Raw genomic sequence first — 12,440 nt, forward strand, 5'->3', positions numbered from 1 at the left:
TCTTTGCTAGAGATGCAAACGACAGACCGTTTGATCATGAGAGCCTCCTAGTCCTGGTTTAGCGTCCTCCACATCTCGAAACGTACACCAACCACAGAAAACGACAAAACGTTTTAAATTCAAGAGTCTCCTCCTTTAGCACTCATTCTGAGAGCTTTCACACGCATTCCAATGTCTTCCTCGTGTGCTGTACCACATTCAGTTAGAAGAGAGCTCTTCAACCCCATAACTGAGAGCAAGTTCATTGCCCCCACAAGACCATTTCACCACAGTAAGCTCATGCTGCACTTTATCTTTGCATTTAATCAAAAAAAGTTTCAATTTTTTTTTTTTTCTGGGTATTGATTGTTGGGTGTGTTGCTTTACTTGGAAGCAAGCAAATGTGGAATGAACAGGAGGGGTTTTGCTTTTAGAGGAGTTGCAGCTTCGGGACTGTCAGTCATGGGCTCTTCTTTGACTGCTCAGCCTGTTCAAGGTTAGTCTCTTTACCATCTATTTCATTTTTTTATTCCCTGTGTTTTAGCAAATGGGGAGTTTGGTTTAACTGGGATTGTTTTAACTATAGGTATTGAAAGACTGCCATTCAAACCTGAGGGGTACAATTTTTGGTCATGGAGGGGTCACAAGATTCATTATGTGGTGCAAGGAGAAGGGCCTCCGGTTGTTCTAATTCATGGTTTTGGTGCTTCTGCATTTCACTGGAGGTTTGCTACTTTATGCTCATCAACTTCTATTTTCTCTTCAGTTATATGTTTATGGTTGCTTGCATATTGCAAAGTCCTTTGGCTTCATCCACCATATGGGGAGTTGGTGGTGTACTGGTGTGCATCTAAACTGAGAATGAGAGCTTTAAAAATCTGTATCGAGTATGAAATTCAAGAAACCAGGGGAACTTTCCTTTTTCCTTTCGTGATTAAAACCCAGTTGTCCCCAATGAGCCTTAAGTTGCATGAAGTTGGGCTTTTTTAACCGTTAAGTTTTGTATTTTCCATGTGAATTTAGCTAGACATTTATGCTAATGGTGGCTGTATTTTTAGTATAATTTTATGCTAATAATTTGTTCTTTTCTCCCATATGCACAGGTACAACATACCAGAGTTGGCTAAAAGATACAAGGTTTATGCTATAGACTTGCTGGGATTCGGGTGGAGTGAGAAAGCATTGGTTGAATATGATGCCATGGTTTGGAGAGATCAAGTAGTGGATTTCGTGAAGGAGATAGTGAAAGAACCGACAGTTTTAGTTGGAAACAGGTGATAATCTAAAATTTAAATGAATACATATCTTTTTATAATTCATCTATGACCTAGTTTCATAACTAAAAGACTTGTGAATGGGGATGATCAATTGATCATGGCTTTTGAACCATCAAACAATGTTATCCAAATTTACAGGCTCACAAAATGAGTATGAGGTTTTCATGAACTTTTTCCAATTAAGGACTTTTCTTTGACATCTGTTCTTAACTTAAGAAGGCTAATTTGCATCAACTTCATCATTCCAAGCTGGACAATGTGAATATCATCCTATTTTCTTTTGAGATGACATTTGAAATATGTTAAGTATACAGCTGTCAGAATTCTAGTGGCTCTAGTTGTTAAAAGAATTACTCAGTTAGAAAGGAATGAGTTAGTTGGAATTATTGTTAGTCTTGTTAGTCTGTTTCGTTGGTTTTAGCTGGCTCTTGATATAAGCTTTTTGTACTTCTCATTCTCTGTAACTTCATCTCATTAATCAATCTAAGAGCTTCATTTCTTTCTTCTTCTTCATCCATTTTTCTTTGCTTCTTGAATATTCTTTTGCTTCTGTTCATCTCGTGATCATGGTATCAGAGCCCCTAGCTCACGCTTTTGGTCCATGGGTCTTGAACTTCCCTTTGCCTTTTGCTTTTGTTGCGAGCTTCGACTTCATTTTTGTCTTCGTCTTCCTTTTTGTTCATTTTTCCTCTCCGTCCGTGGGTCCATGGGTCTGATCGTCTGATCTTCTCCGATTGTCTTCTCCGATCGTCCGATCGTCTCTGGTTTCTGCAGCGTAGTAAAGGTGTTGTGCTTCGTCTACTAATTTTGCAATTTGTTCAGTGCTTGGTTCTCTTCGCAATATGGGTTGTACTTTGGATTTTTCGAGTTCTTTAAATTGTGATTGCGAACTTCGTCATCTGTGTTATCGTTCGTCATTGGGTATTGTGTCTCTCTTCTTGTCTTTGTTAATTGATCAGAGACTTGTGATTTCTTGGAGTATGTTCTTGTTTTGCTCAAGTAATTGTTCTGATTTGGGATCATATTGTTCTTTGTTGCTGTGATTGATCTTGGTTGTGTCAATTTCTAATAAATTCGTGACCGTATTGATGTTTCTTGAAGTATTGTGCGTTTTCTTGAAGTGTTGAGTTTTCTTGAGTGTTGGAGTGTTGAAATATTGTTGTAAGTGTTGTGAGATTGTTATTGGAATAGATCTGTAGCCATGGCGATTTCAAGTAGAGTTCATGGTTTGTTTCCTTTTCTGACCTTGAGGTTGAATGATTCTAATTACCTCAAATGGAGTTTTCAAGTAAAAACAGTATTATGAGGTCATGGTCTGTTTGGATATTTAGATGGGTCAATTGTTTGTCCACCAGAATTTGTCCTGGATGAGAATGGAATTAGTACACTGGAGGTTAATAGAGCTTTTACTGAATGGGATCAGACAGACAAGGCTTTGACTAGTTTGTTGATGGCATCTGTTACTGAAGAGTCTATGGAATACATCTTAGACTGTTCTTCTGCTCATGAAGCTTGGATAAATGTTAGGGAGAGGTATAACACTGATTCTCGAGCAACCATTATGCAACTCAAGACTGACTTTCAAACCTTGTAGAAAGGTGTTGATAGTGTTGAGAGGTTTTTACTGAAAATTAAACATGTCAGGGCTCAATTAGCTGCTGTGGGGGTGCAGGTTACAGATGATGATGCTTATGTAGTTGCCTTAAATGGTCTCCTTGATGAATTTGATCCTGTGAAAGCTGTACTGCGTGGTCATCAGGGCTCTATGTCTATGAAGGAGTTTCGATCTCAACTTCTTGCTGCTGAACAAGACATTAATAAAAAGCTTTCTCTTGCCTTGATTTCTAATCACACAATATCTGCTATGGTTGCCAAACTTCCAGTGCCTAAATCAGGTTACATTGACAGTTCTAATGGTCACACTGATCATACTACTCTTGGTTCTGGTGGTTCTCATACTGGTACTGGTAATTCTGGGAATTCTACAGGGAATGGTTCTCATAGAGATGGTGGTTATGGCAGTCATTTGAGTAATGGGTATTCTGGAGGTTATAATAACAGTGGTGGAAGTTATAATACTGGTGGTGGAGGTTATATTAGTGGTGGCAAATTCAATTCTAATGGTGGTAGAGGTTGGAATTCTGGAGGAAATGGTGGTAGGCATATCAATTGGGGTAACACTAATGTCAATAATTGGAACAATGGGAGTAGACAGGTTCCTGAGTGTCAGATTTGTTCTAGGAGAGGACACACTGCTGTGAACTGCTTTGATAGGGATACGACATCTCAGAATACTGCTTCCTCTGTTGTGGAATGCCAAATTTGTGGCAAAAGAGGTCATGTGGCTTTAGATTGCTTTAATCGATACAACTATGCATATCAAGGCTCAGCACCACCTCAAACTTTGAATGCTCTTACTGCTCGGGCCAATGTTGGTTTTGCAACTGAAGATGTTTGGATTGCACATACAGGAGCTACTCATCATATGACAGCTGATCTTACCAATCTCACAATGGCTGAACCTTTTGAACCTGGTGAGAAGATTACAATTGGAAATGGTGAAGGCTTGGGAGTCAAGCATATTGGATTCTGAGTTGTAGTTGATTGGGTTCTAAGTTGTAGTTGTAGTTGTAGTTGTCATGTGGTGGTTTCTTGAAGTTGTCTTGCAAAGGAGTTGTAAAAAAGTAAAAACAAAATAAAAAGTTGAAGTTGTCTTGCAAAGGAGTTGTAAAAAATAAAAACAAAAATAAAAAGTTGAAGTTGTGCAAAGGAGTTGTAAAAAATAAAAACAAAATAAAAAGTTGAAGTTGATTGAAGTTGCAAAGGAATTGTAGTTGTAGTGGATTGTGTGGTAGTGATTCTTGTAGTGTAAAAATTGTTGGTCAGGAGTGTAGTAATGTTGATTGAAAGCAAGGTTGAAGAAGTGGAGCACACAATTCTTGCTGGTAATCCTGTGTCATGGCAACCTCAGACTTGGTCCCCTTGCTGAGGTTGAGGGAGGATGTTAAGTATACAGTTGTCAGAATTCTAGTGACTCTATTTGTTAAATGGATTACTCAGTTAGAAAGGAATGAGTTAGTTGGAATTGTTGTTAGTCTTGTTAGTCTGTTTCGTTGGTTTTAGCTGGCTCTTGATATAAGCTTTGTGTATTTCTCATTCTCTGTAACTTCATCTCATTAATCAATCTAAGAGCTTCATTTCTTTCTTCTTCATCATCCATTTTCCTTTGCTTCTTGAATATTCTTTTGCTTCTGTTCATCTCATGATCAAAATAATGATTATATGATTGCTGTAAATTTTCAGCCTTGGAGGTTTTACTGCTTTGGTTGCAGCAGTTGGGTTGCCTGAGCAAGTAGTTGGAGTTGCACTACTGAATTCTGCAGGACAGTTTGGAAATGCAAATAATGAAACCGAGAAGTCTGATGATGAGGAAACAGCCCTGCGGAAGTTTATCCTAAAGCCACTGAAGGAAATTTTTCAGCGGATAGTACTTGGTTTTTTGTTCTGGCAAGCAAAGCAACCAGCTCGAGTTGAATCCGTCTTAAAGAGTGTGAGTCACTTTCTAGGCTTCTTCTCCAAGTCTGATTATAAATGGGCAGGCTTTTCTACCATTCTTGAAATTTTTCTCTCAGAAAAGAGAGCAACTTCATCCCAATCCCCAATTCCCATGATATTGCAAGTTGATGTTTAATAATGCTAAACTTCTTTAATCATTATACATTTGCCTACCCAAATTCATGATAAAATTTTATGACTGTATGTTTAATGTTCTTATTTTTGCAACACAGGTGTACAAAAATACCTCCAATGTGGATGATTATCTGGTGGACTCCATAATAATGCCCGCAGCTGACCCCAACGCTGGAGAAGTCTACTACAGGTATATGAGATCTCTTCTCATATACCCTTCATGTATCAAACTTCTGTGTATGCTTCACAAGTGTGGATTTATATCATTTTTCTCTTTCACCATTAAAGTATCTAATACAGATGCACTGACTAAGAATGATGCAGATTAGGGAAATCTTGAAAATTTGGTGTCTGATCCTTTAGTATTGGTGGTTAACATTGTCTAGTAATCTTGGTGTCTGATTCCTTTCTATTTACCATGTTCCCTTATTTGTTTTGCGCAGATTGATGACCCGGTTCATGTCAAACCAGACCAAGTATACTCTAGACCGTATCTTAAGCAAGATGTCTTGCCCACTATTGTTGCTTTGGGGTGACTTGGACCCATGGGTAGGTCCTGCCAAGGCCAACAGAATCAAAGAGTTTTATCCAAATTCAACTTTGGTAAATTTACAGGCAGGGCACTGTCCACATGATGAGGTTCCAGAGCTTGTCAATACGGCTTTATTAGATTGGTTGTCAACTTGTACACCTGAAGCCTCTCTCCAAACAGTCTGAACACGTACAAATTTCGTATAGCACTACTCCTTATACTCAGCTTTGAGGTTATACTTGTAATAGGATCGTAAATTCATTTATCAAATAACTACTTAAGGTGGTCTTACCTACCTTCATCTATATGATACAGTTTCTGAACTTGTAAGTTCAGATAAGAGCTTCCTTCCTTGCTGTTTAGAGCATTGCACAAAGTGTTTTAAAGCTCGTTTCATGGAAGAGGAAAATGTGAGAGGGTGAGGTTAGAGAGATCCGTGAGTTTAAACCCAGAGTACTGTGCATTTCTTGAGCCTATAAGTAGGAAGGCATTTTCTCTGTGAAAAGAGGCAGTTCATCAGCCAGAAAGACAACATGGGAGGAAACATACAAAGAAAAACCTTCAAAAGTCTCCAAAACTACCATGAGTTTTCCAACGACTTCCATTTATGCTGACCAGAGCTACCCCATCAACACCCCTTAAGATTTTAGTCACCGAACACCCTACATTTATTGTCTATATTTCTCAAAGGAAAGGCCCACTTATATAGACATGTCTAGCCTTTATAAAGATTTGGTCGATAAATTTGATAAAGATAGTTTTATCATAAACAGTAGAATTCTTCGTAAAGAAATAAAACTATTTGGATCAACTTTCCCGATCACTTCTCTAATAAAGATGGAGTCCGCCTATGTTTGGTCCACTCATATGTGTCTCACCTCTAATTAAAAAGATTATTAACAAAGTGGGTAAATGCAATCCAAATAGCAACGCTCTTCTTATTAATATTGGGAAATAAACGACTTATGGTCTAACCTGCAGAGGCCATTCCGAAAGGACGATTTCTTGTCCAAACGACAAGTCGTGTATGAAGGAAAAAAAATACTTAAACAAAACGTTACATGCCGTTGTAGCCGCCATGCCGCGCAATTAATCCATTCAAAGTTCCACCGGTAGACAGGAAGAGAGAGGAGACACGACAAAGACAAACAAACCCTCGACAGCCCAGCTTAGAAATTGCAGGAAAAACAAAGACCTCTCCTTTTCTTTTCTTTTTCATAGCTGTAGACTTAACAATCCCACCATATTCATCGACCTCGTTACCATCACCAATTATTCTTCTTTGTAACCATCGCATATTCTTACGTTTTAAGCCTCTCCCTCTTCATCAACACCTCGAATGCCACTTTCTTCAGATTCCCATTTCTTTCATCTTCTTGTTGTCTCCCATCATTATAATAATACATGTCAACTCCTACAAACTCCAGAAATTCAGCTTCAATCAGATTCTGGACCTATTATGTGTTCAAATCAACCTTGAAATCAGCAGAATACTGATAGTGTTCAAATGGAGAGTAATTTGTCACGGCATAGTAGAAATTATCAGAGCTCAGTGAAGCAGAGGAGGAGTGGTTATGAACCGTCTGATGCTGAGACTGAGTTCCCAGGAAGTCCTTGGCATGGCGGCAACATAAAGATTGCAGAATCGGATTTAGCAAGAAACATAAGCCCTTTGAAGCAGAGCCGGAGGCACTCTTCAAGATTTGAATATGATGGCCCTTCTCCTATAAACAACTCTGCAACAAGCCCCCTGGTTCGAAGGCGAACCAGCAGTAAGTCACCCTACAAACCAAGGAGAGATGATGGTAATGTTCAAACTTCGCCGCTAGCAGGTTCTGATTTTCAGAGAAATATCAGTCCCTTGTCAAAGTCTGAGCGCAGGAGACATGTTTCTTCTTACAAGGCTGAGAAAGAAGAGCATGATCTGAATGATGTCGATGGGGTTGAAAGCTCAAACAGAAACCAACATCACAGAAGGCTTAGCAGAGACGAGAAGAAACAACCAAGTCACAGCAGGAGATCAACAACTGCCCCAAGAGTTAGAGCAAGATTAGAAATGGATCAACTAAGCAATTATGATCGGACACCAACTAAAGGGGAGAGAACCCCATCACCATTGTCAAAGGGTATGGTTCAGAAACAAAGACACATGAAGTCACCCTCAGTTGGTGAAATCAATGAAATGATTGCCAGTGCAAAGATCGCGAAATCTCCTCCAACGTCTAAAGCTCCAATGTTTGGAAGTTCAGACTCTATTGCCCCAGGTGATATCTTCTTTTCTCGAGAGTGCACAGTCATGGCACTGCCTAAAAAATTAGAACCAAAGAATGGTGGTTTTGAGAACCACCCTTTTATTCCCAAGCCCAAATTGGTTTCCCTAAGAGACCAATTTGGGAAACCAATTGCCTCTCAGCAGAGAAGTAGAGCAAATGGTAATTTTGATCATAATGTTAATGCCCGCGGAGGAGGGACCACTCCATCCAGCTATGGTTTGTCACAGACAACCACCACCTCCAGCTCTGCTGTGAGCAGGCAGAGCAGTGGTAAGCTCAGCACTGGAAGCAGCAAAACGAGTGATGCAAGTGGGAGGACAAGCACGAGTTCGAAGAAGTTCACAGTCAACTTAATGAAGAGTGAAACTCAGGCATGGTTTGCTTGTATGAGAAAGGGATCTGGCAGGAAAACAAAATCACCTGAGCGTCCTCCTACATTTAATGAAACTGCATACATTGAGAAGGCATTTGTGGTTGAAAATGTCAGACAGTTTTGGGCTGATAAGCATCGGCCGGGTTCTTTGAATGGATTCACTTGCCACAAACAAGAAGCTCAACTTCTCAAGAAACTTGTGAGTCATTTTGGGATGCAATTTTCTAAAATTCTATTTTCTTATATATTAGCTGATTTCCCTTATTAATGCATGCATTGTGGTTCATTTGCTTTGTGTATTCTGCATGCAGGCCTTGTTCATATAAGTTTTCCTTCATAATTTATATCTCATACTTTGTTGAATTTGTAGGTAATTGATAATACCTGTCCCCATATTTTGTTTACTGGACCATCTGGTTCTGGGAAAAAAGCTCTAGCAATGGCTTTTCTAAGAGAAACATATGGTGATGCATGCTGGGAAGTAAGTTTCTTTCTGTAACATGCAATAAATTTGAAATTTTTTCCTTGGTCATTGGCTGAATTGATCTTTTTGTTTCTTCTTTTTCTGCAGATATCTCATGATTTAAGACATTTCCAGATTCAGGTACTCTGTACTCAAATAGATATTGAGCTCATGAACAAATTATCAACCCCACAATTTAACATATAAATAAAGCTTAGAACTTGTGAATGCTCATAATTATTCTACATCAATCTTATTTTGGGGCAATTACTATCAAAACCCACGTATGTTTATGAAGAGAAGGTGATATCAAGTGGCATCTAAAGTTAGAGAAGTACATTAATCATGCTTGAAAATGGAGGTTGTTCCCAAATTACTTATACAGTATTTTGAGATTTACTAATGAATGAGCATTTTCAGATGTCAATTACATAAACCTAATATGGGGATAAGCTCACATTGTCATATACTGATAGGAACAAAGGCCAAAACAAGTAGTGGTTCCATTAACATCCAGTGGTCACCATGTAGAGCTAAATGTACACTTGGAAGCAAATGCTAGATATGCAATAATGGGTTTAGTCAGGGAAATAAACAATGAGAATGCAGTTGCTCCTGAAGTCAGCACTCTGAATTTCAAGGCAAATCATAAAGGTCCAGTTCTCTGAACACATGCATAATCCTCCTTAAGCAAGTTTGACCCAATTCACTCAAAGCTAATATGGTTCCATCTTTTTTTATTCCAGTGATGATTCTTTATGACATTGACAAAGCAGGAGAGCACATTCAGCATTTGATCAAATGGATAATGGACTGTTACTCTGAAGCTTGTAAACTCATACTCTGCTGTGAAAATGATGCAGACATCATTGAATCAGTGAGAAATCGGTGCAAAGTAATTAAGGTTGATGCTCCTGTAACTCATGAAGTAAGTATTACATTGATTTTAGAGTCTCATAGTTGAGAAAGATACTGTTTTAATTAGGATAATCTTAAAGGAACCACGTTTTTTTACTACAATATTAGCTGATCGATCATATGATGTATTCGGTTGATGTGTACTTATTACACTAACATTATATATGACTGATTTTTAATTAATGGATCAACTGACACATTATGTGGTCAACTAATGTGATATTGTGTCTCTAGCATTACTCTTAATTTTAATTATGTTTTAAGTTCTGACTTTTTTCTTTACCTTTACCCCCACGTTAATTTCCAGATTATGGAAGTTCTTATTCAGATAGCAAAAAAGGAAGGCTTTGACCTATCTATGAGCTTTGCTAATAAGATTGCTATTAAATCAAAGCAGAACCTGAGAAAAGCAATCATGGGTCTTGAAGCATGCAAAGCACACAAGTGAGAACTTATTAAAATTTCAGTGTCCGAAATTTGATTTTATTGTATGTTCAACTTACGTGGAGCTATACCCATGCATGCAGCTATCCTTTTGAAGATGACCAACCAATTCCACTTGGATGGGAAGAGGTACTGCTTGAACTTGCAGCAGAAATCCTGGCCGATCCATCACCTAAGAGGTAATTATAATTTTATTTTATTTATAATTAATTGCTCATGCATCTTAAAATAAGGTGAAATTGACGTCAAAAATGCTAGTGTCAACCAACCACATGAATAGATGATTGAAAATCGTTGATTGGTGTAAATTCACACGATCGTTGATTAAGATAAACTTCATAATGAAGTTCACACCAATCAACAAATCATAATCGCCCACACGCACACATATGGATGTGGACGATCAAGACTAGTAAAGCTTTTAACACTGATCACCCATGGAGTCCCTTGAGTGAGAAGATTTTCTAATTGACCGTGGTAGAATTGATTAACATGCAATTAGCTTTCTTGAACTGCTAGTAATTAAAAGAAAACTGATGCTCCAATCAATGGTTTCTCAGATTATTTTTCCTCCGCGGAAAGTTTCAAAAGCTTCTTGTGGATTTTGTGCATCCGAAATTGATTCTACTGGTAATGCATCCATACCTCAGAATTGTTCATCTACTTATTCACCAAAGAGTACAATTTTTTGATAGAGTAGCATTTTCCAACATGCAGAAACTGGTGGAACAGTTCCTCAAGGGAATAGATGCTAGTTCTAAAAGGGAAGTTTATTATTGGCATGCTTATTATGTAAGCTAGCTTTCTCCCTCAATCCTTATTTTGGCTTGTTGGGAAGGTGAAACTAACTTAAGGCTGTGTTTACAGGATAAAAGACTCCCAGCAGGAGCGAGCGCTTTGCTAAAAGTCGAAGGTAACACATACAACCCACCAAAAACCCCTATTTAAGCACATCCATGTTGTAGTTTACTGCTTAATCAATAATCATGCACTTCTTTTGCAGAATTTGTAGCCAAGTTCATGAGCATATACAGGAAGAGTTCTAATCGTCAATATGTGTAGTTTACATGGCCTCGTTGAGAGTTGATCGTTTCTTGCAGCTCTTTGTCAAGACTGTCTTGCTGCAGAACTGGGAAGATTAGAATGGGACAAAGACATATGCCCTATGTTTTTGCCTAGGGTCACAATCAGCGACGGAGATAGGATTCTACGTTAAGGGGAGGCTGAAACATAACTATTGAGTGTTCACCAATTAATATCTCAAAATACTTTACAAATAAGTCTCAACAGTATTTAAAAGTTAAATTTTATTCTCATTATTAAAAAAAAGTTGTGTACATTATATTTATATTAAACCTTCGTATAATGAGTATAAATAGTATGACACACTTTTTTTAGAAGAAAAAACTAAAGCTTTTTAAAAATTAAGATTAGTTACAGGATTTACAGATTGAATACAATTTGTAAGGCATACAGGGTCATCCTCTAACCAAAAGAGCTAATATTCTCACCTCTTCCGTTGGACTACTAACCATTAAACACGCTTGAAGACAACAAAAAAAAAAAAAAAGAGCATTCCACAATAAAAGACAAATAATTTGAATATACAGCAAATTGCACATCATTTTTACTGCTAAGCAATCCAAAACAAAAAACCCTTGAATCTTCAATCGATCACGTAGTTTCCCCAATTGAATTGCATTCATTCTTGATTCAATAGGAAAAACTACAACAAGCTTCTTGTCAATATGCTCCATACTCAATACATTTCTTCGTTCTCACTTCAAGGCTACAGAATACGACGTAGGCTTAGGAAAAGGCATAACCACACAACACTCAAACAAAACAAAACTAGAGTTTATGATAAAACTCTAGACAACACTTTCTAAGATCAAGGAAGGACAACACTTTCTCTCTCATTATGGCACATTTTGTGTATTCATCTAAATATCTAAAATTAGAGTTTATTCATTATAAGCATGTTAAAAAAAATTATTGTTGATATTAGATTTCACACATTTGGTGCACAAATCATCATCACAAATTGTCAGTTGATGTTTAATTGTATAACATGCATTAATATTTAGGTCAAGAGAGTTTTAAACTAAGAAATTGGGCTTTACAGAGGTCTGGGTCAAGAATAAGATATAAAAAATTATAGGGTTTATTTCATATTTAGTACCTAAACTTTGACCATTGTTTTAATGTGGTACATAAACTTTTATTTGTCTCAATTGAATACCTAAACTTTTATTTTGTGTCTAATAGGTACCAAAATGAATTTCTGTTAAAATTGTCAATAAAAGTTAGGGGCAATATAGTCAAAGTATATTTTAATTATTTTCTTTATATGTTTAAAATTATTTTAAAAAAAAACACAACAAACAAAAAAAATAAAAAATTATAATTAAAATATAAATATAAATTTTTTGAAGTGACTATATTACCCCTAGCTTTTGTTGACAATTCTAACAAAAATTCATTTTGGTAC

General features: G+C 37.3%; 3 protein-coding genes across 3 annotated transcripts; all 3 read left to right on the top strand.

Moving 5' to 3' along the window:
* Nucleotides 1–133: 133 nt before the first annotated feature.
* Nucleotides 134–5,826, top strand: LOC147284690 (alpha/beta-Hydrolases superfamily protein). Its single transcript, XM_086244377.1, has 7 exons — nucleotides 134–271; nucleotides 374–475; nucleotides 566–704; nucleotides 1,083–1,253; nucleotides 4,560–4,806; nucleotides 5,045–5,136; nucleotides 5,390–5,826. Exons 1-7 carry the CDS (start codon nucleotides 172–174, stop codon nucleotides 5,661–5,663), a joined length of 1,125 nt encoding a protein of 374 aa, XP_086100503.1. The 5' UTR covers nucleotides 134–171; the 3' UTR covers nucleotides 5,664–5,826.
* LOC147284691 (uncharacterized) lies at nucleotides 1,320–4,468 on the top strand. The gene has a single exon (XM_086245196.1). The coding sequence runs from the start codon at nucleotides 3,022–3,024 to the stop codon at nucleotides 3,847–3,849; it is 828 nt and encodes a 275-aa protein (XP_086101322.1). The 5' UTR covers nucleotides 1,320–3,021; the 3' UTR covers nucleotides 3,850–4,468.
* Nucleotides 5,827–6,985: 1,159 nt separating the features above from the next.
* Nucleotides 6,986–11,011, top strand: LOC147284692 (uncharacterized). The gene is made up of 11 exons (XM_086243438.1): nucleotides 6,986–8,323; nucleotides 8,495–8,605; nucleotides 8,696–8,728; nucleotides 9,064–9,241; nucleotides 9,334–9,515; nucleotides 9,813–9,949; nucleotides 10,033–10,128; nucleotides 10,510–10,579; nucleotides 10,667–10,741; nucleotides 10,817–10,862; nucleotides 10,953–11,011. Exons 1-11 carry the CDS (start codon nucleotides 6,986–6,988, stop codon nucleotides 11,009–11,011), a joined length of 2,325 nt encoding a protein of 774 aa, XP_086099564.1.
* Nucleotides 11,012–12,440: the final 1,429 nt, after the last annotated feature.

The sequence above is a fragment of the Dryas octopetala genome, chromosome 5, assembly GCF_963921425.1.
Source record: "Dryas octopetala chromosome 5, drDryOcto1.1, whole genome shotgun sequence".
NCBI classification, from domain to species: domain Eukaryota; kingdom Viridiplantae; phylum Streptophyta; class Magnoliopsida; order Rosales; family Rosaceae; genus Dryas; species Dryas octopetala.

What these genes read in the sequence shown, in the direction of transcription:
- LOC147284690 (XM_086244377.1), top strand. Translation starts at nt 172, where the DNA reads ATGTCTTCCTCGTGTGCTGTACCACATTCAGTTAGAAGAGAGCTCTTC. An exon ending in CACAAGACCATTTCACCACA is followed by an intron (nt 272 to 373) that starts GTAAGCTCATGC and finishes TTTACTTGGAAG; the next exon opens with CAAGCAAATGTGGAATGAAC. An exon ending in GACTGCTCAGCCTGTTCAAG is followed by an intron (nt 476 to 565) that starts GTTAGTCTCTTT and finishes TTTTAACTATAG; the next exon opens with GTATTGAAAGACTGCCATTC.
- LOC147284691 (XM_086245196.1), top strand. Translation starts at nt 3,022, where the DNA reads ATGTCTATGAAGGAGTTTCGATCTCAACTTCTTGCTGCTGAACAAGAC.
- LOC147284692 (XM_086243438.1), top strand. Translation starts at nt 6,986, where the DNA reads ATGGAGAGTAATTTGTCACGGCATAGTAGAAATTATCAGAGCTCAGTG. An exon ending in TAAGACATTTCCAGATTCAG is followed by an intron (nt 8,729 to 9,063) that starts GTACTCTGTACT and finishes ATATACTGATAG; the next exon opens with GAACAAAGGCCAAAACAAGT. An exon ending in ATCCGAAATTGATTCTACTG is followed by an intron (nt 10,580 to 10,666) that starts GTAATGCATCCA and finishes TCCAACATGCAG; the next exon opens with AAACTGGTGGAACAGTTCCT.